This window comes from Rhodnius prolixus, unplaced genomic scaffold (assembly GCF_049639745.1).
Source record: "Rhodnius prolixus isolate KJV_2025 unplaced genomic scaffold, Rpr scaffold_13, whole genome shotgun sequence".
Taxonomy (NCBI): Eukaryota; Metazoa; Arthropoda; class Insecta; order Hemiptera; family Reduviidae; genus Rhodnius; species Rhodnius prolixus.
The window spans coordinates 6999210-7024893 of record NW_027411583.1 but is presented as its reverse complement, the minus strand read 5'-3'; the positions used below and the strand labels follow the sequence as shown (position 1 = coordinate 7024893).

The 25684-nt window shown below is 31.3% G+C and overlaps 3 protein-coding genes across 7 annotated transcripts in view; 1 reads left to right on the top strand and 2 right to left on the bottom strand.

The window, feature by feature from the left end:
* LOC141448050 (G-protein coupled receptor 143-like) overlaps window positions 1-318 on the bottom strand; it is a 4641-nt gene extending 4323 nt beyond the window's left edge. The window contains exon 1 of the mRNA XM_074116092.1: window positions 11-318. Coding sequence (XP_073972193.1) covers window positions 11-160 — 150 coding nt within the window. The 5' untranslated portion in view covers window positions 161-318. The remainder of the gene's footprint in view (window positions 1-10) is intronic.
* LOC141448047 (kelch-like protein 22) overlaps window positions 1-25550 on the top strand; it is a 25739-nt gene extending 189 nt beyond the window's left edge. The window contains exons 1-11 of one of the 5 annotated variants that reach the window (XM_074116087.1): window positions 321-427; window positions 640-713; window positions 9804-9970; window positions 11029-11274; window positions 12587-12843; window positions 16339-16630; window positions 18312-18655; window positions 18746-18886; window positions 19226-19361; window positions 19475-19637; window positions 20541-25550. In XM_074116087.1, coding sequence (XP_073972188.1) covers window positions 9806-9970; window positions 11029-11274; window positions 12587-12843; window positions 16339-16630; window positions 18312-18655; window positions 18746-18886; window positions 19226-19361; window positions 19475-19637; window positions 20541-20680 — 1884 coding nt within the window. In that variant the 5' untranslated portion in view covers window positions 321-427; window positions 640-713; window positions 9804-9805 and the 3' untranslated portion in view covers window positions 20681-25550. Of the gene's footprint in view, window positions 1-320; window positions 508-639; window positions 714-9803; window positions 9971-11028; window positions 11275-12586; window positions 12844-16338; window positions 16631-18311; window positions 18656-18745; window positions 18887-19225; window positions 19362-19474; window positions 19638-20540 lie in introns of those variants that run through there. The other 4 variants (XM_074116088.1, XM_074116085.1, XM_074116089.1 and 1 more) reach the window with 4 other exon arrangements.
* Window positions 13319-15034, bottom strand: LOC141448049 (uncharacterized). The gene has a single exon (XM_074116091.1). It carries the CDS (start codon window positions 14865-14867, stop codon window positions 13662-13664), a length of 1206 nt encoding a protein of 401 aa, XP_073972192.1. The 5' UTR covers window positions 14868-15034; the 3' UTR covers window positions 13319-13661.
* Window positions 25551-25684: the final 134 nt, after the last annotated feature.

Below are 25684 nucleotides of genomic sequence, written 5' to 3'. Positions count from 1 at the left end.
TAAATATTACCTGATATATAGCACCTAAACATCCTAGAACAGATGAAACTAAACACACTATATTGTAAGTAGTCGAATTAAATTCAGACATTAAAGAAACGGATGGATTACCCATTCGAGGTTTATGACAACAAAATGTTTGTATTGATGGATCAGCCATTCTTTCCCGTTTGTAAAAAACTAGAGCACTTCACTCGTGGTTATTGTCTGGTGCTATTTTTTTAAAAATTGCACTGTTACTTTTTTCCACCTTTGATTACATAAAAAAATGCACATTGCAAATTCTAGTTATATAACTGTTTACTTAGTAAGTTGGAAAACCTGCCCATCACAAACCTTCTACATTAGGTAGCAGCACTGTGCTGAATATACCTTACTTGGACCTCATGTACAAAATGGCTGCAGTGACCATTCTTATCTGCAGTGGGTCAGTTTAAAAGTATGATTATTACTATTTAGGATAGCGAAGTGATGGTATTGCCCTACTTTGTGTCTTTTCAGTTTTATGTAAATTTTTTATTGTGTAAATTCCAAATATTTCCGTTTCATAACAGAAAGTATTTCTTTCGAGTTAAACTACTTTGAGAATCTTTATTGTAGCTAAATGACAATTTTTTTTATAATTTGAACTGTTTCCAGAGGACCTATTTTGTGTGTGCGAAACTTTGCTACTTCTGGGTCAAATTTTTAAAGAAGCTTTGGAAATGTTAGAGGTTAGTTTCTTATTTATATATAAAAATTAACTACTCAAACCAATTGTGAATGCTATTAACGGTCGTATTTTATCCAGTGTTAATTAGATATCATTCATCTTTTCATTACGTTAAATTTTCGTAAACTTCTTTGTGTCTTAAAACAGATCTTAATTTTTGAGTTTACATCCTTAATTTGGTCATTAAGGAAATAAAAAAAATTCGTAGATTCTTCAGATATTTTGTCTGTTGACACTTTTCATATTTTCAGTAATTTCACTTTTCATTCTAGACCGTCGAATTTTCAGTAATTGTCCGTTATCAAGATATTTTTAAGTTTCGCCCGTTTCTTCTTCTCTGCTTGTTATGGTTACATTAGTTTTCGTTGCTGCAACTTGCTAGTTATATTTTCTAAAGATGTTTATTTGCCATCTATTGCATCTTCTGTTGGTGGTATGGGAAAAAATCAGAAGTTACTTCCAATAATGAAGGTATTGGAATGTAGGAATATTTTGTTGATTAGGAGCTATCCCTGAGGAACTCCAGCTTTGCTGACACTCCGGATTCTTCTGGTCGAAATTTGTGCACTTGCATAATTAAGTAAGGAATTCTGTACGAATTTGTTGTTAGGCTTAGGTCTCTATTAAATATTTTTATCTATTTTATACCTTGATTACTAAAAAACTTTGTTATTTTACACTTAGTCCCCTTTTTTCAGAAGCAAATGTTCATTTGTAGCACATTTTATAATAGAGAAATAAGTTTTTCTTAAATTACTTGATAGATTTGATAGGACTTCTATGTTTAAAAACGAAAATAAACGTGTATAATAAACAAATCTTTTATTTTCATTACTAAGTAGCGTTAATACATTAGAAAACATATCCAAAAATACGTCTAGGTAAATATTGTCATGCACTGGTTAATTTTTAAGAATTTTCTAACTACATTTCTTTTTTATTATATAATTTTTTGTGAGCTCTGTTCAATCTTATTTTTCTTACGTATTTAAATTTTAATTTAAAAAGTGTAATTGATTTGTGGTTATTTCATTTAGGAATTTAAAAAAGAAAAAGCAAACTTAAATACATAGTTATCTTAAGAGGCGCCTTAAAGTATCTAAACCCGGTTATACTAGTTTTCACCTACTAGCGTTTGAGTACACTGGTTTGACTTCTTTTTTTGATTGTACCTGTTTAGATTTGAGTAGAAGTCTACATGCTGGCGGTAAAAAAAAAGACTAAAATATGTTAAATAATGCTAGATCATACATTTCACATTATCTTCTTTTTTTTGAACCTAATTAGGTGGGAATGTAGACATGATTACTGTTAACTAACTGCATTTTTGATGTGTGAAAATGGAAGAGACCATCTTCACAATGACCTTTTACCCTATTTATGTAATTATTGTTCGCAGACAACATAATTTTGACCTAATTTATTTGTTCCTTTTTATGTTTCTCGTAAAGGCGTTACGAGATATTAATTGTGTAATTCTTACAGTATTATATAAAAATATTATCTTTTATTTGCCCTTACTACCGGTTGTACAGGTAAGAGTAAAAAAAAAGGTCATTACCGTTTCAGAATTTGGAAAGTAAGAATTTACCGGAAATGGGCGTATTTAAATTTTTTTAATTTTAAAAGGTAAATTTTTAAATCATGTTTGGATGCATTTCCTCAACCTACTTTGATATTTAAACCTAACATGTTGGGTTGGATCTAATCAAATCTTCGATCAAAATTTGACCTCAAAAGTACAGTTTTACTGAATTTAATGAGTTGTTTCTTTTTTTTATTTTTTTAAAATTAAAACTATGTTTTTATTAGGTACTTTATGACTTTTGTATTATTATTATCTTTCTGTCAGCTGTTGGATTTCTCGCCGATAACATTGCTTCGGTTTAGAAGCAAAACTCCCGCAGCACCCCAAAGTATCCTCAAAGATAGTTCGGCATGGGGCAAACATATATTATTGGGCAATATAGGGCTTCAGGTTAATTTGTAACTGAAGCTAGGCTGCATAAGATAAATCCTCCTCACATAAGTGGTTAAAAGTAGTTTACTGCCTTCAACTTCTTCAAGATTTTTCTTTAGTCTGAATTTGGAAATCTGCTCATCCTATCTCTTCTTTGTTCCTCGTTCTCCATCTCCTTATTTTCAACTTCCTTCAGCCAACTTCTATTTTGTCTTCTCATTTTTTTACCTTTCTTCAAGTTGGCCCTCATACAACTTTTTATCTATTCTGTTTCTTCTCATTTTCTAATGGCCAAGACAATCTAATACCTTTTCCTTTTAATTTCAGCAACAGTATTCAGTTGATCCATAGAATTTTATCCACCCTGTTTAATTTTTGATTTCTAGCTCCAATCTCCACTTTTAGGTTTAAATATTCTTACGGAAACTTTTCTTACTTCAACTCGTAACCTGCTTGGTTCAGTAACTAAGTTTCGCTTGCATCCATAAATTTGACTTCGATTGAGTTCAATCCAAGGGAAAAGACATCTCTGTCTTTTATTTTGCCCTTCACTTATCGCTACTGCAAGAAAATAGTGTCTAAATATTTAAAACATTTAACATTTACAAATTTCACATTATTTACTTGCTGCGAATGACAGATTGTATAAAAGAAAATACTCACACATATGATGGATTTTTACTTAGTTTTGGAATGGTTCATCTGTAAACCCATGAACTTAGCGCTTTCTTTAAGATCGATTAAAAATAGTATGATTAGTGTTTCTTTCAAAGTTTTGTATTATTTTTTTTCAAATTATTGTTGAATATTGTCTAATATTAACCACAAAACACTCGTATCTATCTGAAGCCTCTAATTCAGTTAAACAATTCTAACTGCCTCCTTAGATTCTCACCTTGGCACACGAACACACAAAAAAGCACATCTTCACTAGATCGATGAGCAGCCAAGATTTATCTTGCTGGAAATGGGCACCAGAAATCACAAGCAGTTTCTCTTCCTTTGCCGCCGAATTGAAACAATTGGTTCCAAAATTCCAATACTGAAACAGCTCTAAACTCAAAAAGTCCAGATCTCTTCTTACTTTTGCTTTATTACGTCATCAAGGAAACAAATGAATTGGGCTTCCTCTTGTCTGTAACCAAAGTTATAATAGTCTCTTTTGAAAACTCATAGGATGTCCTCGGGCATAATTCTGGCAGGTACATTTCAGTAATATCATTATATAAAATAGTAAAATTAACTTTATGTAAAAGAGGTTTGTTACGGATTATTTCTTTGAAATTCTCTTTATCTGCTTCTTAATTGAATATACAATTTTTTTTTTCTGTCGGAGTTCAAGGTGTTCCATATTAGAACATTAAAAAGAATTAAAATATTTTTTTTATTATTTCATTTCTTGATAAATACTCTTAATTATACTTTGCTTTAACTAAACATGGAAATAATAAAAACGGAAATTATATGCAATAGAATAAAAATGTGAAATATTGTTGGTTTTTGTGTCTGAATGCGTATTTAGACCAACCTTCACGGTCTGTATCATCTGAAAATCAACACTGTTCCGGATGTTATTAGCTCAGGGCTTGATAAAAAATAAAACAAAAGAAAATAAAGAAGACAATACCTGTAATTTTGCCACATATTTTTAAAATAAATAATTGCGTAAATTATTTTATTAAATTAGAAGTGGTATTTTGAAATTCTCTCATTCTTTGGGAAAATTTAATTTTTCTATTTACTATATTGATCATAATTTTCAGAAAATAGTTCTTAATTTAACCTTTAATGCTTTTTAATTCGTAAACCATTATTTTGGTTTTCTCTTACTTGGTTAACGATTATGACAAATCTTTGAATTTGATTTTTTACCAAAAATATTCTTTTTTTTTTTGTCTTGTGAGTCCAAAATATTGATCTTTAGGAAAATGTAGCTTAAATAAGCGAATCCATTCCACCTAATTTTAGGGGAACCAAGCCTGGAAGTAAATTTAATTATTATAACTGTATCAATTAGATTTTTTATTCTAATTTTTTTTTTTTTTTGTATTCGCATAAAAAATGGATTTTTCCAAAAATAGAACTTTTGGCCTAGTAGATTATACGTGACTTATTCATAAATAATTAAAAGCATTGTACATAGGACTAGCATCAGTTTCTCTTTTCTAAACACGTTTCTATTGTTACACTCTGATGAACATTCAGCGTCATGCTTGTTACATCTCTAACTAGATTGTTTCCATTTCATATCAACCATTAAAACAAACAGTTTTCTATGTATGCGTCGGTTCTTGTTTTATTAATACCTTTGTTGTATAATTTCACTTCAGATGGCTTTTTTGCAATTGTTAACCATTGAAGGCAGAAACAATTCGCTCTGGTATAATTTCCATTTTTACCTTTACTAATTAATGCATGAAATTTTAAACACGTTCTTCAGATAAAGTGGGTTGCTGTAACTAGTTCTAGTTTTTATGCTGATTCTTTAATTTTTTTTATTCTGTCGTGAAATTGTGAGAAATAAAGGATGCAATATTCTTTTTTAATAGACTATATTTTCATTAATTCTTCCTGATTTTATAGTTTATTTATTAATTACAACTGAAATAGTCTCAACAGCACATAACACGCAAGTTTTATTTTGATTCTGATCCATTTCGGATTTTTATTTGTTCTTCAGAGATTAACATATCAGTTTGGTAAAGAGAATTCGATTTCTTCTTACATTTCAGTCACTACACTTGCTGTCTCAGCTAATGTAGTTGCTGCTTAGAGTAGGTTATCGTTAAGGGTAATTCAAGTTGGCATTTGCATCTGAATTGAGAGCAATGGACAGTTTTACCAACAGCACCGCTAAAAAAAGTGTGTTCTTGACCATATTGTCAATCAGAGAAGGCCTGGATTGAGTACATGGCATGCTGGCCTTTAGTAGTCACCTGCCAAAACTCGCAGGGTCTGTAGTTGGAGGAATAGGAGTAGTCATAATAATACTCCTGCTGGATCCTTGTAAGTTTCCCTTAATATCCCGTATTCCATAAAATTTAATGAACACTCATCCTATACTAATCAGTATGATGATTCCTTTATAACCCTAACATTGTCTTGGGAATGAAGGGAGAAAATTTAAGAAAAGGGACATGGTGACTACTTACCGCCTGGTTTTTTTTTAATGGTTAATTGTATTAAGGTTTTACAAATTGTTAGCAGGGAAGGGATTAGCTATGAGGTTAGCATACTGGACTCCCACGCGGAGGTCCCGGGTTCGAATCCAGCAGCTGACCCTTAGATTTTCTCTTCCTAGGAGCTTCTTACAGCTCACTATCCGGTGATGGACAGTGTTATCTGTAACGAGAGAACACTGTCCGGAGGCCGGCAGTGCACTGGAAAAAGCTCCGGGCGCTAATGACCTCAGCTGTTGATGCGCAAAAAAAAAAAAAATTAGCTTACCTTAATCACAGGTAATCCAGAAAATTCAATTATTGTCATTGATTTAAATTATAACCAGATGATTCGGCCATAAGATTTTTGTTAAAAAAAAAAATGTAATTAATGGGGGTGTACACTTAGTGTCACTTAAACTCACTCTCACATTTTTCGAGAGCTCACAAGACAGGCTTTTAGAGTTATTTTGACAATCACATTTTTATTTTCCTCAAAATTATATCCATAGCTTTCTTAAATTTTTCATTATCTCAAAGAAAATCTCTGCAATTAATTTTTTTATCATTTTTAATAAATTAGCTTTTATCGTAATTCATAAATGTGAAATTAAAATAGTTACTTCATTATTGAACAACTCTAAACATGTGAACGGAAATTCATAATTATATTCCCAGACATTTCTCTGCCAATAATTTCTAATTGTTTTGCAATAATATACTACAGAATATTATAATTTTTTACAACATGTTTAATAAGTTTTTTTCTCAACGTCTTAATTGAATTTTGTACATGTCTAATACTGCTTTTAATCCGAGTTCAGATAAGATAAGTGGTTTCATACTTAATTAATTATTAGGTAATATAGTTTTTACTTAGGGCAGAGCTTCTTTCAGTTTACCTTTTGTGTTCACTTAGTGCAGTAGAGTTGTAATGAAAACTGCATTCTGTTTATCTGTGTGAATGTTTCACTTTAAGAGAAGAGTCATTAAGTTAAAAGATTAATTTATGTTTTGAATTTTATTACTTCTTTAATTATTTCGGCTTTATTTATCTTTATACTTATTTTCAAAAACTTAAAAATACCATGAACCATTCTTTTAAACTTAATTCAATGACCTTATTCAAAGTGTTTCTCACAGTTATTTGTGCTTATGCTTGTATATATTTGTATTAATTTATGCTGTACCCAACTGTATTTGAGACAGGACGTGAGTCCTATAAATCAAATAAATAAATACATAGTTTTTACTTCTTTTATACAGCATATTATAAGTAAAAATTTATAGTAAAAAGAAGTAAAGTAATGGGAATAATCGTGGTATAATTTAAAAATAGGGTGAGGTCCATGATGATTGATTTTCTCCGTTACAGCATCACAGGTTTTGGACTTACATCCATCACCAGGAGTGAATTAAACTCTTTGGGGTAGTTAATAGTTGTAAAATAGTTTAATGGATGAGTTTAACAAACGCCATTGTGTGCTGATTTTTTATTTTTTACTATTATTATTATTTTTTTGAAGACAAATATAAGCAATGTTTTCTTTCTATTCGAAAAATATTTTGGTTTGGCTTAACCTTGGAGCCTAAGAGGGAGGCTACGCCTGTCTGGAGCCACGTAGGTGGATTATAGCATAACCAAGTTCTATTCATAAATTGATACTCGTTTAAAATTAAAGGTAAAAAAGATTATTAACATCAGGAAAAAAGGGTCCTTCAGGGAAAAGATTAGTTCAGTGGTTAGTGTATTGGATTGCCACACATAATCATCGGATTCGAATTCAGATGCTGCTGGCCCTTAGATTTTTCTATTTCTAGGAGATTCTTAAAACCCGTCGTCTGGTTATGGGTAGCGTTGTCTGTGACTCGCCCAAGTGCTTTTAATCCAGTTTTTCCGGGATATTTATTTAAATTTTTAAACATTTTGTATTCTTATTATTATTTTTAACAAAATTTTTATTTTTAAACAAAGTATTTCATTAAAAGTATACCTTTTTTTTTTTTTAATATGGCAGTGCCATGTGGCTTAAAATCATGTGTTATTTATTTTTGTGGTTTTTAAATCTTGTGGAATTTATTTAATTTCATTCTGTGATTTTTTTTTTATTAAATTTTTGGCTTTTGTGGTGACAATAAGAGTCTGTGAATGTATGACTTTTATCCCAAAAATTAAACTACAAATTTTGAACAAAAAAAAAAAAAAATATGGCCAGAACTTATAAAAAATTAAATTAGAAAAATAAAAACATCAACAACAAGATGATGCAACGACCATTAAATTTGATTAAACATGATACGGACAGAACTGGTGGCCATCAATCATTTGTTTGGGAACCAATCAAAACTAATGCGATGGCTAATAAAACTTCTTGTGCCTTAGTTGAAGATGGTTCTGGTGAAGGTGTTAACGTGAAGCACTGCCAGCCGTGTACCTGTTCAATTAGATATTGTGATAGTTGTTATCATGAGATACCAGATGAATCTTTAGTGAAAACCTATGTGAGCGTGATGAATTCAAACAATTTAGGATTCAGGCACCTGGTAACTTGGAAAAATCTATTAAACGCTCTACCATTATCTTTATTGTTTTTCATTGCTATTAATATGTTGGTGCCTGTAGTGAAATTTTTAATGCCAACACATGAACCTGAATTGCCTTTCTATATTAGATGGTATGTAAGTCTAACTTCTGCCATAAAAGAATTGTATTTATCTGATTAGCAGATACGTATTTCAGGCAATTTTTCAGAAAATATATTGTACTTAAAAAAATTGGTTAACTTTTTATTTTAGTTGTATTAAAGTCGTAGTGTTAATTTTAATAATAATAATTTAATCTTATTTTTTAAAAATTCCCCTTTTTATAATTTTTTATTTATAACTATAATTATAAATATTTATAAACTATAGATATTTATAATTACGTAAAACAAAACAGAAAAAAGGCATTTCAAAAGAAAAGCGCCACCATTGACACCGATTGTGCACACTCATTGTACTACTGTACTGGAATAGAACAAAAAATTGATCTAGCGGAAAATCGACAATCGCCAAAGGAATCGCATAATCTTAGAAGAGACCGCCTTCTTCCTCTCTTATTTGTTATAGTCTCAAGACAAAAGTTAAAGAAAATACTATTGTAGATAGTATAGTGTTTGTTCCGTTTGTGCTCCGCGGGCGCTGTATAGTTGAAATGTAAAATTGTTATGTAAAGTCGCCAAAGGCAAACATTATTGTTCCATCACACTTGTTTTATTCTGAATTGAAAAAATTGAAAAGAATAAATCGTGTTTCTTAGCACTTCTGAACTAACGGAGGATTGCATAAGATATGAGAGTTATACATTGCTGTTAGTTCGATTAAATGTTCCAGAATTTGAGGAAAACATTAAGCACATTTTACACGTGTTCTTTTTATATAGAATTTATCATTTTATTTATATGATATCAATAAATTCATGTAACTAAAACAAAGCAATTTGCAACGTCTTGTTCCTTGTGACTGACTCTAGTTGGTTGCTACAAATTTTTTTTAGGTTTCAAGAAAAATAACGAGAAATGGAAACCCATTTCCTATGGAAACCCATTTCCTATGGAAACCTACGAAAACGTAGGTCTAAAACGATTGAGAACTATTGCTCTACTCTACAATGTATTCTCAGACAAAATTAAAGTAACATTATTATTCTGTCGATGTAGAAGTCTTAATTGTCGAAATGTGTTGAAATAGAATATGCTAAATATTTTTGTTATGTAGGAAGGTCTACTGGCAGTCTTGACAACGTGGATTTTGATTGGTTAAAATTGTTCTGTTTAATGTTCAAGTACAAAATTTAAAAAAAAAAATAGGATTGGATCGATTTTAATTTTTGGTTATACTGGTGTGAACACTCCATGAAATAATTATTGACATTAAAACGAGTAGGTGAGCTTAATTCTAATGTATAATACATTTTTTGTTTTGTTTACAGTAATGCGGGGTAAAGATTGGATACTTGTTGAGCGGGGTAGACCGCTAAATACGGTTACGTTTGAATCACCATCACATAATGCCACAATACTTTCAGGACTTAATGTACTTCGTTCAAAAGGACATCTCTTGGACATAACGTTAATTGCACAGGGTCAAACGTTTCATGTAAGTGTTTCACTAAATATTTTAAGTGTTCTTTATTTAAAGAAATTTTCGTTTTTCATGACTTCTTCTTCCTGAGGTGTATCGATTGGGGAAAAAGAATAGTCAGCGGACTACTAGCGCGAAATAGTGGTTGTTTTTCTAAGTTTGTTCCTTTGCTAGGAAGAAATTTTCTTAATAAAAAGGCACGTTAAAATTTGAAAATTAGTTATTAAAAAGATGGCTCCTATTTAAAAATATTTTAAGACAGACGCTTCGTCGTGCTCCACACTCACTTTGCTTTGCTGTTAGCAAAAGTAATTAAATCCCCTTTCTTATCTTTCTCGAAAACGCTCGGTTTAATATTTCTGTTTAGATTCGTGTCCAGATTACCTGCCCTTAATACCAAAATAAAATTGTATTATTCTATTTGCTTCTTCGTAACAGATGTAAAGAAGCAAATATCAAAAGTCCAATATCGGATAAAACGTCCACCTGGTTTTAGGAATGATTCTAAAGTTTAACTAAAAAATTGAAATATAGTTTATCGTATAAGGCACTGCTAAATCAAGGCTAAGGTCATTCCCAGTGGAATCGCCTGTGATTGGCGAAGCATCTCGGCTTTGTCTAGGCTGAGGTTCCCGTGTCGACTAAATCTCTTCCTCAAGCCATTTTAGGCACAAATAATATAATATCTATATAGAGGGGGTTTCACCAGTAGGTGAGTCCAGTTTTTAGAGGCGAGAGGTCAGTCTCATATCTTGACTGTTTGCGATGAAACAGCATTTTGGTATGTAACAGTTTTCCACCTAGAGACCAAATAAGGGACAAGTTCTTGTTTTTAAAAGGAGAAGTTTCTTAGAAACGGTTGAAATAATTAGCCTCTTTTGAGAGCATTCCTAAGGGAACCAGGAATCGTTCCAGTCTTTTATCTTGTCTCTTACTACTGAAGCAAGATGTGGTCGTTCCCACCTTTCAATTCTATGGTCCAGAAATTTGTTCTCTAACGGCCATCCTTCTGGTTTTATTGTTAACTATTTTTGTTACATTGTAAATTATTTTTCTTGATGTATGTTTTTTAGGCGCACAAAGTTGTATTGGCATCATGTAGCGATTACTTTAGAGCCATGTTTACGGATGCTATGTTGGAAGCTAGGCAATCAGAAATCTGTTTAAACGGGGTAACAGCTGCTGGAATGCGACTATTACTAGAATATGCGTATACATCCAGGCTAGCTTTAAATCTGGCGAATGTACAAGATGTCCTGTCGGCTGCGTCTCACATACAATTAGTGGCTGTAGTAGAAGCCTGCTCAAATTATTTACAGGTAAGTTTGTTGGCTTAATTAATTGGAAGAACCCAGTCTTAAAGCCTCAGTTTTCAGCCAATAACAAAAAAAAGAAAACCATGTGTTCCTAATCTATTCAAAATTTTAGCACCATTTTACTTTCATCCCATTCCAAGTAGAACGTTCTAGTAACGTTTTTCTCGAAATCTACTTGATCTGGGTTGTTTGACATAAAAAAAAAAAAAATCACTTATAAGCGAGGATTTTCCCTGCAGCTAAAAGAAAATTTGAAAATTTTATTTTTTTGTAGATTAAGAGAAAACATTTTTGTAAAAGTTAGGTGTTTTTTAACGTAAACTCTTTTTCGTGCAGTTTTTGACTATAAACCCTTATACAACTCTTATACCGGACAGTTTTTAATCGCTAATTGCCATTTAATTGTGAAACTCTGTTCAGTGGAAGCGAAAAGTATTGTACTTACAAGAAAAATTAGGTGTAAGCAGCAGCTATTTGCGATTTTTTCATACTTCGACATTTGTCAAGACTTGTTTTCAAAATTTTTTTTTCGGGTATACGTACTTATACTGCTTTTTAAGTACATTAATTTTGAATTTCAATTAAGGACTTACCTTCAAAGTAAACCTTACCAGTATTTATTTAATAATTTCTTAAATGATTTAAAAATAAGAATAAAATACAAACCTATCTTCAACTTCTTTTGTTACTATTAGTGTTTATAATAACAATAAATTAGGGAAGGGATTAGATCTCAGTGTTTAGTGCACTGGATTCCGGCTACGAATTTAGGTCTCTGCCTACAGATTTTCTCTTCCTCTTGCAGCAAACAGTCCGGTGATTAACAGTATTGTCCATAATGGGGTTCGTGGGCTGGAAGTGCTTTTGAGAAATGTGGACGCAAATAAAATAAAATTTAATACTTACAATAAGCTAAGTAATTATGTGAGTCGTCGTAAGATCTTATTAGACTGAGACCTTAGATTGTCTCTTTCTAGTAGCCACTACATTATACTGCCTGGTAATCTTCAGTGATGTTAATAACGATGAACTGTTGTCGAAGATTGGCCATATTTCCTCGACACCTCGAACACAGAAGAGCAGCTTACCTTAAAGTGATCCATATCTCCTTACGCTTTTGGTTATGTCGGGAAGTTCTTTCGAAATCATGTACCGACGAATGGACATTACCCTTCCACACTATTCAGGTTCTTTCCGTACAGAAGTGAAACTAAATCTTTTGCGGCATACTTTTTTCTGTTTACATCTTATTTCTAATAGTTTCATATATTCATATTTAAAATTTAAAACTAATTTTTATTTAAATCATTTACAGTCGCAGTTGGATTTGGATAATTGTGTGGACATTGCAACCATCTCTGAAACATATTCCTTGAAACAATTGAGGACAGTTGTTTATCGATATATGTGCAGTCATTTGGTTGAATTCTCTCGTAGTCCAGAATTTTCCCGCCTACATCCAGCTCAATTGGAACATTTGTTAGCCTGTGATTTTCCAGTAGATTGTCCAGAAGTTGAAGTACTAGATATAACATTGAGATGGTTACAAAACGCACCTCTTGATAATCACAGGTTCGATTTTTTTTAAAAATTAATTCATTTATTTACTTTAATCCTAGGATTGTTTAATACTGGTAGGATCAATGTGGTAACTTCTTATTGAAGAATTGAGGATTTCATTTTAGTACATCATGATTTACTGTTGGACATTAAAAAGAAATAAATCTCTCAATCAGTCTTCAAATTAGTTAATTATAAATTTAGTATTAAGTAACCTAAAATAAAGCAAGTCCCTGGAGGGCACAGTTATGCTCCTCAGCGTATGTGTAGCTCCAGTTTAAACCAAACTATTTTTAATTTGATTCACTGAGATCCAGGGAATTTTGTGAATCTTACTTGATCCCTAGGAGAACGATCACTATAACTCAGTACAACAAAAGTGTAGTCATCAAATCATGGTTGCCTAGAAAGTGTTGCAGAAATGGTGTTTGAAAAATACAACCAAGTGAAGTCGATTGTTCATTTTGGAAGTCCTCTGGCCGATCTCATTTCAGGGTGTACTGCAAAATTGTGGAAATAAGCGCATCGCATAAACCTCTGAATGTATTTTCAGATTTGATTCTCTTTATTATTATCTAACTGTAAAGGAAGTACAATAAATAATAAAAGTACTACAGAGGAAAGCCTTAACCACACCCTCTCCCAAATTGAAAAGAAATCCGTAGAAAAGAGAAAAAAATAAAGAAAATAGAGAAAAGCTAGAAAAATCTGCTTGTTATATTTGAAAGCATGTTTTTATTTTTGTTTGTTCATACACCATAGTTTTAAATATGTTTACTTTTTTGTATACATAATTTCAAAAAGTGATTAACACTAAATAAATAACCATTCTAAATACTGGATTCACCAATTTCAAGAAATTTATGAAAATATCTATTTTCAAACATATGTCTCGTGATTTCTAACAATATGGTACAAGTTTCCTGATTGCCCATGTTTAAAATTTTCTCATCTCGAACATCAGGAGTATCATAATAGCTTTCACGAAATGGTGTAACTTTTTCTCTGATTATCGGGATAAAAAAGGAAGATGGTATTAGCCCGTAAATAGCACGTTTTGAGAAATGTGCTAGAAATTGATTATAAGTGAAATCCAGGCTAGGAACTATATTAGATATTATAGACCAATAGATCTCAAGAAATTCATACCAATATTCACATCTCATTCTAGACGTTGTGTTTAAATAAAGAAAAAATGATAGTTCTGTAGCTGGATTTGTGTAGATTGCATTTTGTAAATCGAAAAATTTCACATCAATTGGATTACCATTTTCATTATATTTATATAGCATATTAAAGCCACAAAAATCACCATGACAAATTACAGCAAATGGTTCCTCTGGTTTTAACAATGACCTCACGAATTCTTTAATGTTTAAAAATTTCTGTTTGATCACATTTAAAACGTGATTATCATTCTCCTGGGCAATCAATAGATTCATACTTCGAATGCATGATAAAGAGAAAAATCGTTTCAATCGTTCATTTTCTGTGTAAAATTTGGATTCAGTTAAATTTCCAACAATAGTATAGAATTTCAGTAGGTCCTGTTTCTTTTTAATGTAGGAAAATGCGTGAAATTTTGCTAAATTTTTAATAGCCAGCACTAAATGTTCATAGTCAAAGAATAACTTATTTTTAGTTATTTTAAAATTTTGTTCTGATAAATCTTCTAAAATGATTATATCTTCTGTTGAATTTTTATCAACCTTTCCGTAAAACATTTTTGGAAATAATTTCAATCTGTCAACTTCTAAAAATGGTAGCACAGTTTTATACATGAAAACTTCAATCCCAAAGATTTTACTATCATTAATTATTAGATTTAGATTTATGTTTGCTAATTGTTGTTTGATTACTATTGGAATTACCATTGTTTTACCATTTTGTTGTAAGGTTATCTCAGCAAATTTTATCGCAGAAGCGAACTGTAAGCCTCGTTTTGTTTCTTCTTTTAGCTTTACTTTTAAACAAACTCCTTCACCAAATGCACCATTGTTTGCTAGGGTAAACACTGTTTGCTCCACTGATTCCATGACGCTAAACTATATGTACACTGGGAATCACTTTGTCATTATTATAATTATTTAGAAAGCAAAACTGTATTCATTAAACTGTTTTTTATTTTTATTTTTTTTAATTACCAAAAATAAATAGAAACACACGCAGAACTTTGTGACACTAAAAAATGCAAGTATTTTTATATGTATATATATATATATATATAAGTATTTGTAAACTTTAAAGTGTTATCATATAAGGAAAAGACCTGTAATGTAGTTTAGGACACTTAACCGTAACCTTCAAATAAATGATATTGTTATGTCTGAAAGCTTAAATTTAATATTATTTACGTTGCTGGTTTTTTTTTTTTTTTTTGTGCATTTAGCTCGTGAAAATTGTTATGTGGGTCAAGGTTTCTTGTTTTTCATTTATTGTTAATATTTATGTCCTTTTAACACGCATTACTCTATTTCCTCTTTCTTTTTTTCCAAGCTCATTCAATGCTATTCTACACAGAAACCAGGCGCGAACCATAATTTTATTATTACATTTTATTTACTATAATTCAAAAGCATGAAAAGTCTTCTTTAAACTTTTAAATCCAAAAAAGACGAAGCTTAAAAAGATGCACTTTTCGGTCGTGTGATTTTTGTTCTTTTTAATCCAAATTTTGGTGGCATCATAATTATTTTTCATTAAAGTAATAGTAATGAAGTGAGTAAATTTCAGCACAATTATTTTTCTTTTGTTTTTAGAGGGAAGACAATCTTAACTTCTGTCCCCATAGCTCTGTAATAAGACTTTTCTGGTAAAGTGTTTTCACGTAAACGTAAAAAATTTTTAAGAAAGTACTGATAAAAACAGTTTTTACTCAATACTCAGGAAATTTGACATAATCCCAGTAATTCCTCTTATTTTAATTCATAGGAAGTAAAACAACGACTGGGAAAAAAAATTCATAAAATTCTTTTTATTATTTATAAAATTACTTTATTTCATTTCTTTCAAAATGGAATTTCTACAAAGCGGTTTACAATTTCATTTGTTGTACGTGATAGGGGTGATAAGGTTACTCGAAAATTGCAATATAATCGTGAAATAAGGGTAAAATCATAATTCAGTTTCTCTCGATCTCTTCACTGGTCATTCCATCGTCAGCTCATTCCAGGTGATATGGAAATTAGTGTTTGCAGATTAGTCTCTTTCCCAGACTGCTCTCCGCAACCATCCCCGTACTGCATTGTACATTAATGCTAGATCGCATTCATTTTACAATCGAAATTTTTTCAAGTGTAAGCTAGAAATGTTCATGTACTTTTGAAACTATTTCTTCAATAATTACGGGTGATATATGTATCTGTTGTTCATTTATTTATTATTAATTTTGTCAGGATCGTTAAGGCAGAATCAACTTTGTTCCTTACTACATTTTCCAGATAATACTAGCAAATTAAGTCATATTACAATTTTTTTGCTTATTATTTTCTCTTATTTTGTTTTCAGTCGTAGCATATGGACATCTCGTCTGTTGAGAAAGATACATGTGGCTGAAGTAAGTTTATGGGAAGTAGATACCGTATTGGAATCATATGATCCACTTTTGGCAAGACTTATATACGGAGAAGTATTCTGCCAAAGTCTGGGTAGAAGGCCAGTAGTACTGGAGTCAAAGTCCAGTATCCAGTTCTCCCAACAACCTCAGCAACTACCTCCATCACAGAGGCCGCACTCGTACATTCCGCCGCCATCGCCGTCCTTGGTGAATAGTAGAGGCATGACAATGGCCATTGTAAAGGTGAGTTTTTATTTAAGAATGTTTTCTTCTTCTTTCCGTATCTCCTTTGTGACGTGATCTTAAATGTGCTTATTGCCCCTCAAATTTCTGAAGCCACTCACCGAGAGGGGCCATAGGAAAAAAAATTATTGGTTTACATAATCCGTTTTGCTTGTCTCATTCAACGGCATTACCACAAGTGTTAGTAATTTTTCTGGTTATTTTGAGTTGGTAAACGACCGCCTTGTTTCTAAGAAGTTGCACGTTTGCGGTAGTTTAATGAAAACAAGGCAAAAGTTAATATCTACACAAAATTACGAAAGAAAAATTATTTACGAATGGTATTATTGAATATTAATTTCACGAATACTCAAATCTATGAAGTACAGAAATTATTTAATGGTTACCAATCTGTTTTAAAAAATATAAATTATTATTTTACAAATTTTAATTTTTTTTTTTTAGTAAAGAAAATGTTTATAATTAAATGGTTAATAAATTAAGCATAAATTACAGCTGGTTGGTAGGAATAGCCTAACATCAGTAACAAACCTAACAATGATCTGTCAGCTGATTAATGGAAGAACTACATCATGGTGTGTTATGGTTGTAATGTGCATCAAACTGGTTGAAATAATTCAATTGTGCAGCAATTTGCAATTGTGCAACAGTGACTGTTGAGTTTATGAATGAAATTATCAAAACTGAAAAATCGATTCTATGAATAGGCTGGGTAATGGCTTATATGAGGTTAATATATCATTGTGGCGCCGAGTACAAATATCAATTTTGAGTAACCTGCTCTGGCAAAGCATTACATATACTCTTTAACAAGGTATTTATTTATTTAACCGTTTGTAACGCAACAGTAAAATAGATATGAATATAAGCAAAATTCAAGTGCCTTGGTCGAAACTGTCGAGACGAACTTTGCATAAAAACTATATTGAAATAATAAATATGTGAGCGAAAAAACTACTTTGTCAGTGTTACATCAAAAAATACATACGAAAGTGCATAAGGTTAGAGAGATTATTTATTATTGTTTCAGTTATTTTGTACTTGCTTACGTATCTTAATTTTTTAGTTTTGAAACTGTTAATTTAATTCTTTTATAGTCCAGCATTCTGTTGTGATACGTAAACTTTACAAAGCCTTTAGGCACATTACCGTCCAACATTATATGATATATGTAAAATCACGACTGTCTCCCAACTTTAAAATATACGAACTTATAAGTTACATTTATAAATAAGATAATTATTGTTTTACTACTGGTAAGTACGTATACTAGATCGAACGTAATAGTCAGGCGGCGTAATTTGTGTTTCAAGATAGTGGAAGTATATTTTATGTCCAAAACTCTGAAGGTCAATGAATATCCCGAAACGCATCCGCATTAAAGAAAAAAAGCATGCAGTGACGGATAAAATAATATCTCAAGAGGGTTTGTATCTGTTTGAATCAAAGATCTGTTTAAAGTTCGTAATTATATTGTGTGATTAGCATTAAAAATGATCACTGACAAATTTTGCTTAAAGAATAAAGGCGGAACTGAGAGTTGCCTGACAGTATTAAAATATTTATTTCAAATACTATATCCTTGAATAAAAGTTTGCCTTGAATGGAATTTAGTTATGTATGAATTAAAACTTTTAATTTATTTATTGATCTATTTATTCTTTTGTTTTTATGTTCATAGGTTGGTGGATTTGGATTAGGCGGCATTACTAATGAAATCACCTATATGCAACCAAGTACTGGTAAATGGCGTCATCTTACTTCTATACCACATGTTGAACAATGCAATTTTGGCACAGCCGTACTGCACAATGATCTGTACGTGGTGGGAGGTTGTTTCAATCAATCACTTCAAGAAAACATCCATCCTTTTGGTTTCCGTTACTCACCTATACGTGATTCTTGGGCAACAATGGCGCCTATGCAACGGGAGAGATGTAGGTTTTCATTGAACGTAGTCGGTGGTTTTCTGTTTGCTGTTGGAGGTGTTTCAGAAGGTGACGGGCCTGTGCCGGAATGTGAAAGGTTAGTAACTATTATCAATATTTCTAAGATATATATTTATAAAAAAGTGGCTTCCATTTATTTTTATTTAAATTTATTTTTATATTTTAGATACGACCCATCTACAGACAGTTGGGAAAAGATGTGCCCCTTACCGGGAGCCAGTACTCAGCACGCTGCAGCTACTCTAGATAGTTATTTGTACGTATCCGGCGGTTTAGACAGAGATATTGCTCTTTCCACTATGAAAAGGTAAATCTTTCTATTCCTTAAATAAAAATTGAGCTAAAAGTATAGTAAGTTCTGCTCTGATAAATGCTCTCTTTGGTGTAGTTATGAACTAGGATTGATAACTGGGAGATCCCCAGTTTGAATCCCGGTTTGGCTACTTTTTATCTGTTAGGAAAAAACCAAGTTAATTGTAAGTATGTGCTTTCGCCCTCGTCCACATTTAATTAGTAGTTTGACATTAAGCGCTGCCTGAAAATATAATTGCTTTCTTTACTATACTTTCATATGCGTCTCAGTACCGTCTAGCTTAATAGTAGTCTTTTTACATATAAAATCTTTTGAATGATTTCTTTGAGACAGATATGATGGTGACGAAGACAGGTGGGAACTTTTATCTCCACTGTTGACTCCTAGAGCTGATCATACCATGCTTAGTTACAAAGGTAGATTGTATGTTTGTGGCGGATGGCTTGATGATGAACTTACTGGAAATAGAGTGAGTATACTTCAAACAAAAGTTTTTTTTTTTTTAAATATATGTATAGAAATGAACTACAAACAGTTCGAAATTAATACCATTTTACTGTTATTTTAATAATGTTCAAATAGGTACTGGTAGATTCGATAGACTGTTACGATCCTTCATTAGACAGATGGACTAGAATTACAACCGTACCGACGCCCAGGTACCATGCAGGCATTGTCGCATTGGATAACAAGATCTATTTCATCGGTGGATATCATAGTGACGACATGTTTGACACAGCTACTGGTACCTTCTTTGTTTGCTTTAGATAGTTAATCGAAACTTGACTAAAATTAGAAATGATTAGACGGAAAGAGGGCTCAGCAATATAATGTCCTAACAAAATTGAAAAATACAAACAAAAAATTAGCATAAGATCTTAAAATTTGCCCGGAAATTTCTTTCTGTAAGATAAAATTGACTTGCATGGTTCCTAACATATTTCAATATTTTCTAACATTTTCTCAAATATTTCAGAGAGATCAGAAGTAAATGTTTGAAGTACGATTGGGTAATCTGCTTCCTTATTTTAAGACAGCCTACTTTTGACTGGTCCATCTAAAAGAGTTTTCAATGAATTAAACAACTTGATAAACTAACACTGTTGTGTGCTCGTGAACTTGTTTTGTTGCAAAAACAAACGTAATTTTCTCATATGAAGATAAAAGGAATCCAGGAAAATGATTCACCGTTTGAAAGCTCATTAGACAAGGAAACTTTTATAAAAAGTGTCAGCACCTAGGTCGGATAATGATCACGTACGGGCTAAATGATTTTTCTTAAAAATTTCGATTACTATTATTTTTCCAGCATTCGGAGGAAGATTGAGGCTGTTTGGAGAATAACTTATGCTTCAAAATGGAATCAATTTTTATAAAATTTATCTGTCTTTCTAACCGTGTCATCAGAATCAAATTCGGACTAAAACTTTCTGAGTAATAACATTTTTATTGGAAAAAAATTAATTTTTTCAGAAAAAAATTTAAAGTGGCGTCACTCAAGAACAGTGGAAAATATGAAGTTGGCCAATACGTCATTGAACTCCACTTTAGATGTACTACACACAGTAGGCCTATGGACATTACTTACTGGTTCACCCTGTATATGTATGAATCAAAATTATGTTATATTTATCTCAATATTTTGCAGGCATAGAATGTTACGATCTATCAAATGATAGCTGGTCCTCTGGTGAAAAATATCCGCAGGATATCTGGGAGCATACGTGTGTCACCTTGTATATTCCCACATGTCGTGACGATATGGAAGTACTGTCATCTACCACATAGCATCGCCATTAGTTTTGTAGTCCATAATTATTTATTTATTTATAATAATTTATTAAAAGATATATTAATATATAAAAGATATTGTTTTAATATAAAATGAGATTATTTTTATATTTAGAGATGTTTTATTGAAGAGAATTTTTTATATTATTTTAATTTAGATCAGCAAATTTTTTTTTCGCATTAAATTATGTAAATCTATGTCATTATAGAGCCATCAGTAAATATAATTACCAATAATTATTATTTTTACAACTGCATAACAAAAAAAAAAAAATCTATAAAAGGTAATTTGCAAAAATACCTGCGTCATATTCTAAAATGTCGGATAGAGTTCTTTCTACAGAACTTTAATTTAGGAAGACTGATGTTGGCTAATGAAAGTTTGATTTGTGTAATTGTGATGAAGGCAAGTTTATATTGTGGTGTGTTGAGGATAATTAGAGGCTAGGAAAAACTAATTAAATATAGAATACTTTGTTGTGCTCATAGATTCAATGAAATAAATAATTGTTGTAAAAAAAAAAAAATTAAAAAAGACCAGTTTGGGATAGTGGGCACAGGTTTTCTACTTTCTTCTTTTTTTTTGACAATAGCAAAAAGTCATAGGAAGCCCAACTTAATTGTTGATTGATACAGAAACTACAGCAATCATAATTAAAGCAGAATTAGCCAAACATAGATACAGTTATAAACTTTGTGTAAATGCTTTAAATAGTGATCCATTCTATAATAAATAAATTCAAGCCTATATTACACTCTCCTGTAAAAGCGAAAGAGCGAATAATAAAAGTTTCGTCCATAATTAAAAATAATAAAAATTGGTCTTAAAAAGAAGTAATTCATAAAATAATTTTTCCCAATTTCTACTTAACTGTTTCTTAAATTTGTCTTTTAAAGTTAACAAAATTCGAGGTCTGGCTATTAAATAAGGAGACTGCTTATGAAAAAGAGTTATTTTAAAAATTATTCTACAATCGAATGCTCCCCTTCAATGTACTCCCCTCCCCTCGTCACACACCGTTTCATTCGTTTTTTCCATTGGTCAAAGCAATGCTGGAAGTCTTCTTTTGTAAGAGCAACTTAGGAGCTCCGCCGATTTTCGCTTCACCACTTCCATCAACATGAACCGGGTTCCTTTTAAGGCAGATTTGATCTTCGGAAACAGGAAAAAGTCAAAAGGGTGCTAAATCAGGCGAGTACGGCGCGTGTTCGAGCATTGGAGTGCCTCTAGCGCGTAATGCGCAGGTGCGTTCCCCTAGTGCAAGATCCACGACTTGTTTTGCCACAACTCCGGCCGTTTCTTACGAATTCGCTCTCGCATTGTTGCCAAAACTTTAAAATAGTAAGTTTGGTTTACAGTTTGACCCTCTAGAACCCATTCAGTCATCACGATGCCGTTTGATGTCGAAAAAAACGGAGTTGAAACAGAGTCAGGTCGACCTGGACGTTGGTTATCTTCGGTGGCTCTCTCAGCCTTCAGAAAACCGTTTATACCATTCGAAAGCACGCGCACGAGATAGAGAATTTTCACCACAGGCCGCTTTCAACAACTTATAGCACTCAGTCGCGAGTTTTTTTTTAATTTAACGAGAAATTTCACATTGATCCGTTGCTCGTGTTTTTCATCACACATTGTTATCGGCACGAGAAACAAATTCTAAAACGTTCATTTCTAACTTCTATAGAAAAAATACTACTACAACGACAAAAACGTGTTTTCATACTGGAATAATAGACACTTCCAGCTATCCAACGCTGCATTCGTTTCCCGCCCTACCATTCTAGGACGCCTTTTCGTTATTTAATAGCCAGACCTCGTATAAATCGCACTTTGTCAGTAAAGATTACTGAATATTAACTTGTTATACGATGGACAACTAAAATTATTACGCCGTTATTATTCTTTGTGTGACCAATTTGTGTTTTTTTTAAATGAATTTTCTGTAAAGGTACTTTAAATGGAAATAATACTACTTATTAGTAATCGTTGTCGTCGTAAAAAAAAATACTTCATATTGGTTTTAAAAAAAAATAATAATACATTCTTTTATATCTCAAAATTACTTGTAAATCTCATTTTTCACAAAACTAAAAGCATATTTGTAGTGCATTCAGCGATATTTGTGATCTTTAATAGTTTTTTTAAATAAAAGTTTTGTTGTATGAGGTTCTGAGCTCAACAGCCTTTTAATAAATGTTTCATGTAATATATTTACAATTACGTTAATTATAAGATTAATTAAATTAAATTCTCAACTGTATGTGGTTTAAATAGCAAAACGTAATTCATGTCTCACTAAATGTGATAGTAGTTCAATTTATGAATTGAAAATACATATGTTTATTAAGAAGCGGTCATAAATTGTTATAAAAAGTAATATTTCTTTTACCAGCTTGATAAGTGTCTGAACGAAAGAATTCTAATTCAATTCACGTGTTTAAATTCGAATATTCATATTACAATAAAAAGTCCTTCAATTTCAGGGCAGATCTCTCCCAATTTTCAAAATTACATTCTTTATAACATAACTATCTTACACTAGACTACATTCATTTGTATTAGAACTATCAGAATTAAACGTAAGTGAGTAATTCCTTTGTTAGAACTAACTCAACCTCTTCCACTTCTACACACAACCTCCACTCTGTCAACTTTACCCACAAACCAAGACTATCTTTAAATTCAGGTTCAGATAATTTTGTTAAATTTCTATGTTCATTATTGGCTTCAAATATTGAATCTCTACCTTTTTTCTTAGTTGTAGATTTTACAATCTTCTACAAAATTTCACTTCACGGGAAATTATAATCTTCCCATTTGTTAGCCATATCCTATATATTTTTGACTCTTCTGAATACCCTAAAAATATTCCGCTATTTATTCTAGGTGCAGAATCTAAACAATATGAACGACATCCAAAACTCTTGAAATATTTAATGTTAGGTTTCTGACCAAGCTACATACGGAGTTAATCCACTTAGACTGTTTGTGGGACATCTATTGGTTACGTAATTTGCTGTATTTACAGCTTCAGCCCAAAAGTTATCTGGAAGGATAGACTGGATTAATAAACATCTAGCAACATTAGGAAGTGTTCTATTTTTCCTTACAGATATCCCATTCTGTTCCGGTGTGTACGGAACTGTGAGTCTTCTTCTAATACCGCGTTCTTTTAAAAACGCATCAAAGTCGTCGTTAACATATTCCTTTCCATTATCACTTTGGAGAAACTTTATTTTCTTATTCTTTTGATTTTTGATCAAATTTACCAATTCCTTAAAGACTTTCAATAAATCATTTTATTTCGAAGAAATTGAATTTCTGTCCATCTTGTATTTTCATCAGTAAAGGTGACGATGTACTTAGATTTTCCATGAGATTCCCCTTGTACGGATCCAAATAAATCTGAATGAATGATTTCTAAAACGTCCACTTCTTTATTTGAATGTTTAGGAAATGTTGAGTGAATCATTTTTTCTTGAAGACAAATGTCACATTCTGATGAGCTATTTGTATTCTTAAGATCAATGCTCCTGATTACACCTTTCTTGAAAGCTTCCTTTAGATCTATAAAATTAATATGCCTCAAACGACGATGCCATAACATCAGTTCATTATTCGAATCTTCAGGAACGGAGTTCCACATATATTCTTAATTTTCACCGTACAGTTTACAGCTGTTTACACCCAAATCTCCAAACCGTACCATGAGTTTATTTTAAACTTCTCATTCTTCTACATGAACTATATATTTTATTTTATCTCTAGGACTACTGGTAGTGTCTTAATCTCATCCCCATGTCTCAGTCCTACACAAGTAAAATTTCGGAGAGACCTTCCTTTACTCTTGGGCAGATAACTTTGCTACGGCGTGCGACAAAGCAGAAAATCTTATGACCTGAAGATTTGAATTCGTAAATACTAACTTTTCTCTTTGCTTATTGCACTTTGTCCCTAGACTAACCGTACATCGCTGATTTGAAGCCACCGTTTCATACAATAAATTAGTTTGAATTTTTACAATACATTCTATATTTATTACTATTAGATAAACCCTTTTGCATTAGATATTATATTTTTGCTTTAATTTTTTGTCACGTGTAATGTGCCTACAATATAATATAATTTCGTTTTCGTTTAATAATAATAAAATTAATAAACTAGGCTTTTCTTTAAATATCATTAAAGCAAAAGCTGCTAAAATAATCTTACTACTTTAGTCCTTCTTGAAAGAACGATGTAAGGAAATAAGTTTGTCAACTCTTGACCTAGGTACGTGCCTATGTTTTTAAATATACGTATATTTGTTATATATTTTGTCTTTATTACTGTTTTAAAAATGATTTCTTTTATTCTTTGATATTTGACTTAGTTATTATTTTTTATTTACCAATAAATGATTTATAATGTAAAGCTGTGATAACAGTGGGTGATTCGGTGTTTTTTAATACAAATTAATTAATAATAAATAGGATATAAAATTCATAGTTTAGATTATTAAAACTTTTTTAATAAATGTATTCCTTACCATTTTCTGTGTTTCTGTACAGTTGAAAAGTAATTAATTAAAAAATGAAATAAATTCATATATTTGTTGTTTACAAAAAAATTATTTTTTTAATTTTTATTAAATGTATCCTGAATATAACTTTGATCCTCATAAGTAGAAACAGAACTGGATAGAAAGAAAATAAATTAATTTGGCACTTTTAAGCTCTCTATGAAATTAAAATGTTTGTTTCTTAATAAGCTACATGTACTGCTCAGCAAAACTTCAAAGTTTTATGATTAATTTATTGTTTTAGGTTTAATTTGCTATGTTTATGTTAATAATATTTGTAAATAAATAAATACTGTTTTTTGCGACTTGATATTTATTTAATACAGGAAATATTTAGAGTGATATGAAATAAAAATCGTAAGTATAATCTCAGATGCCAGTCAAACTACTATTTAAGAGTATCTGAAGAAGGTTTTTTCGTCTATAAGAACTGTTTCCG

Coding starts and splice junctions, on each gene's coding strand:
- LOC141448049 (XM_074116091.1), bottom strand. CDS start 14,867: ATGGAATCAGTGGAGCAAACAGTGTTTACCCTAGCAAACAATGGTGCA.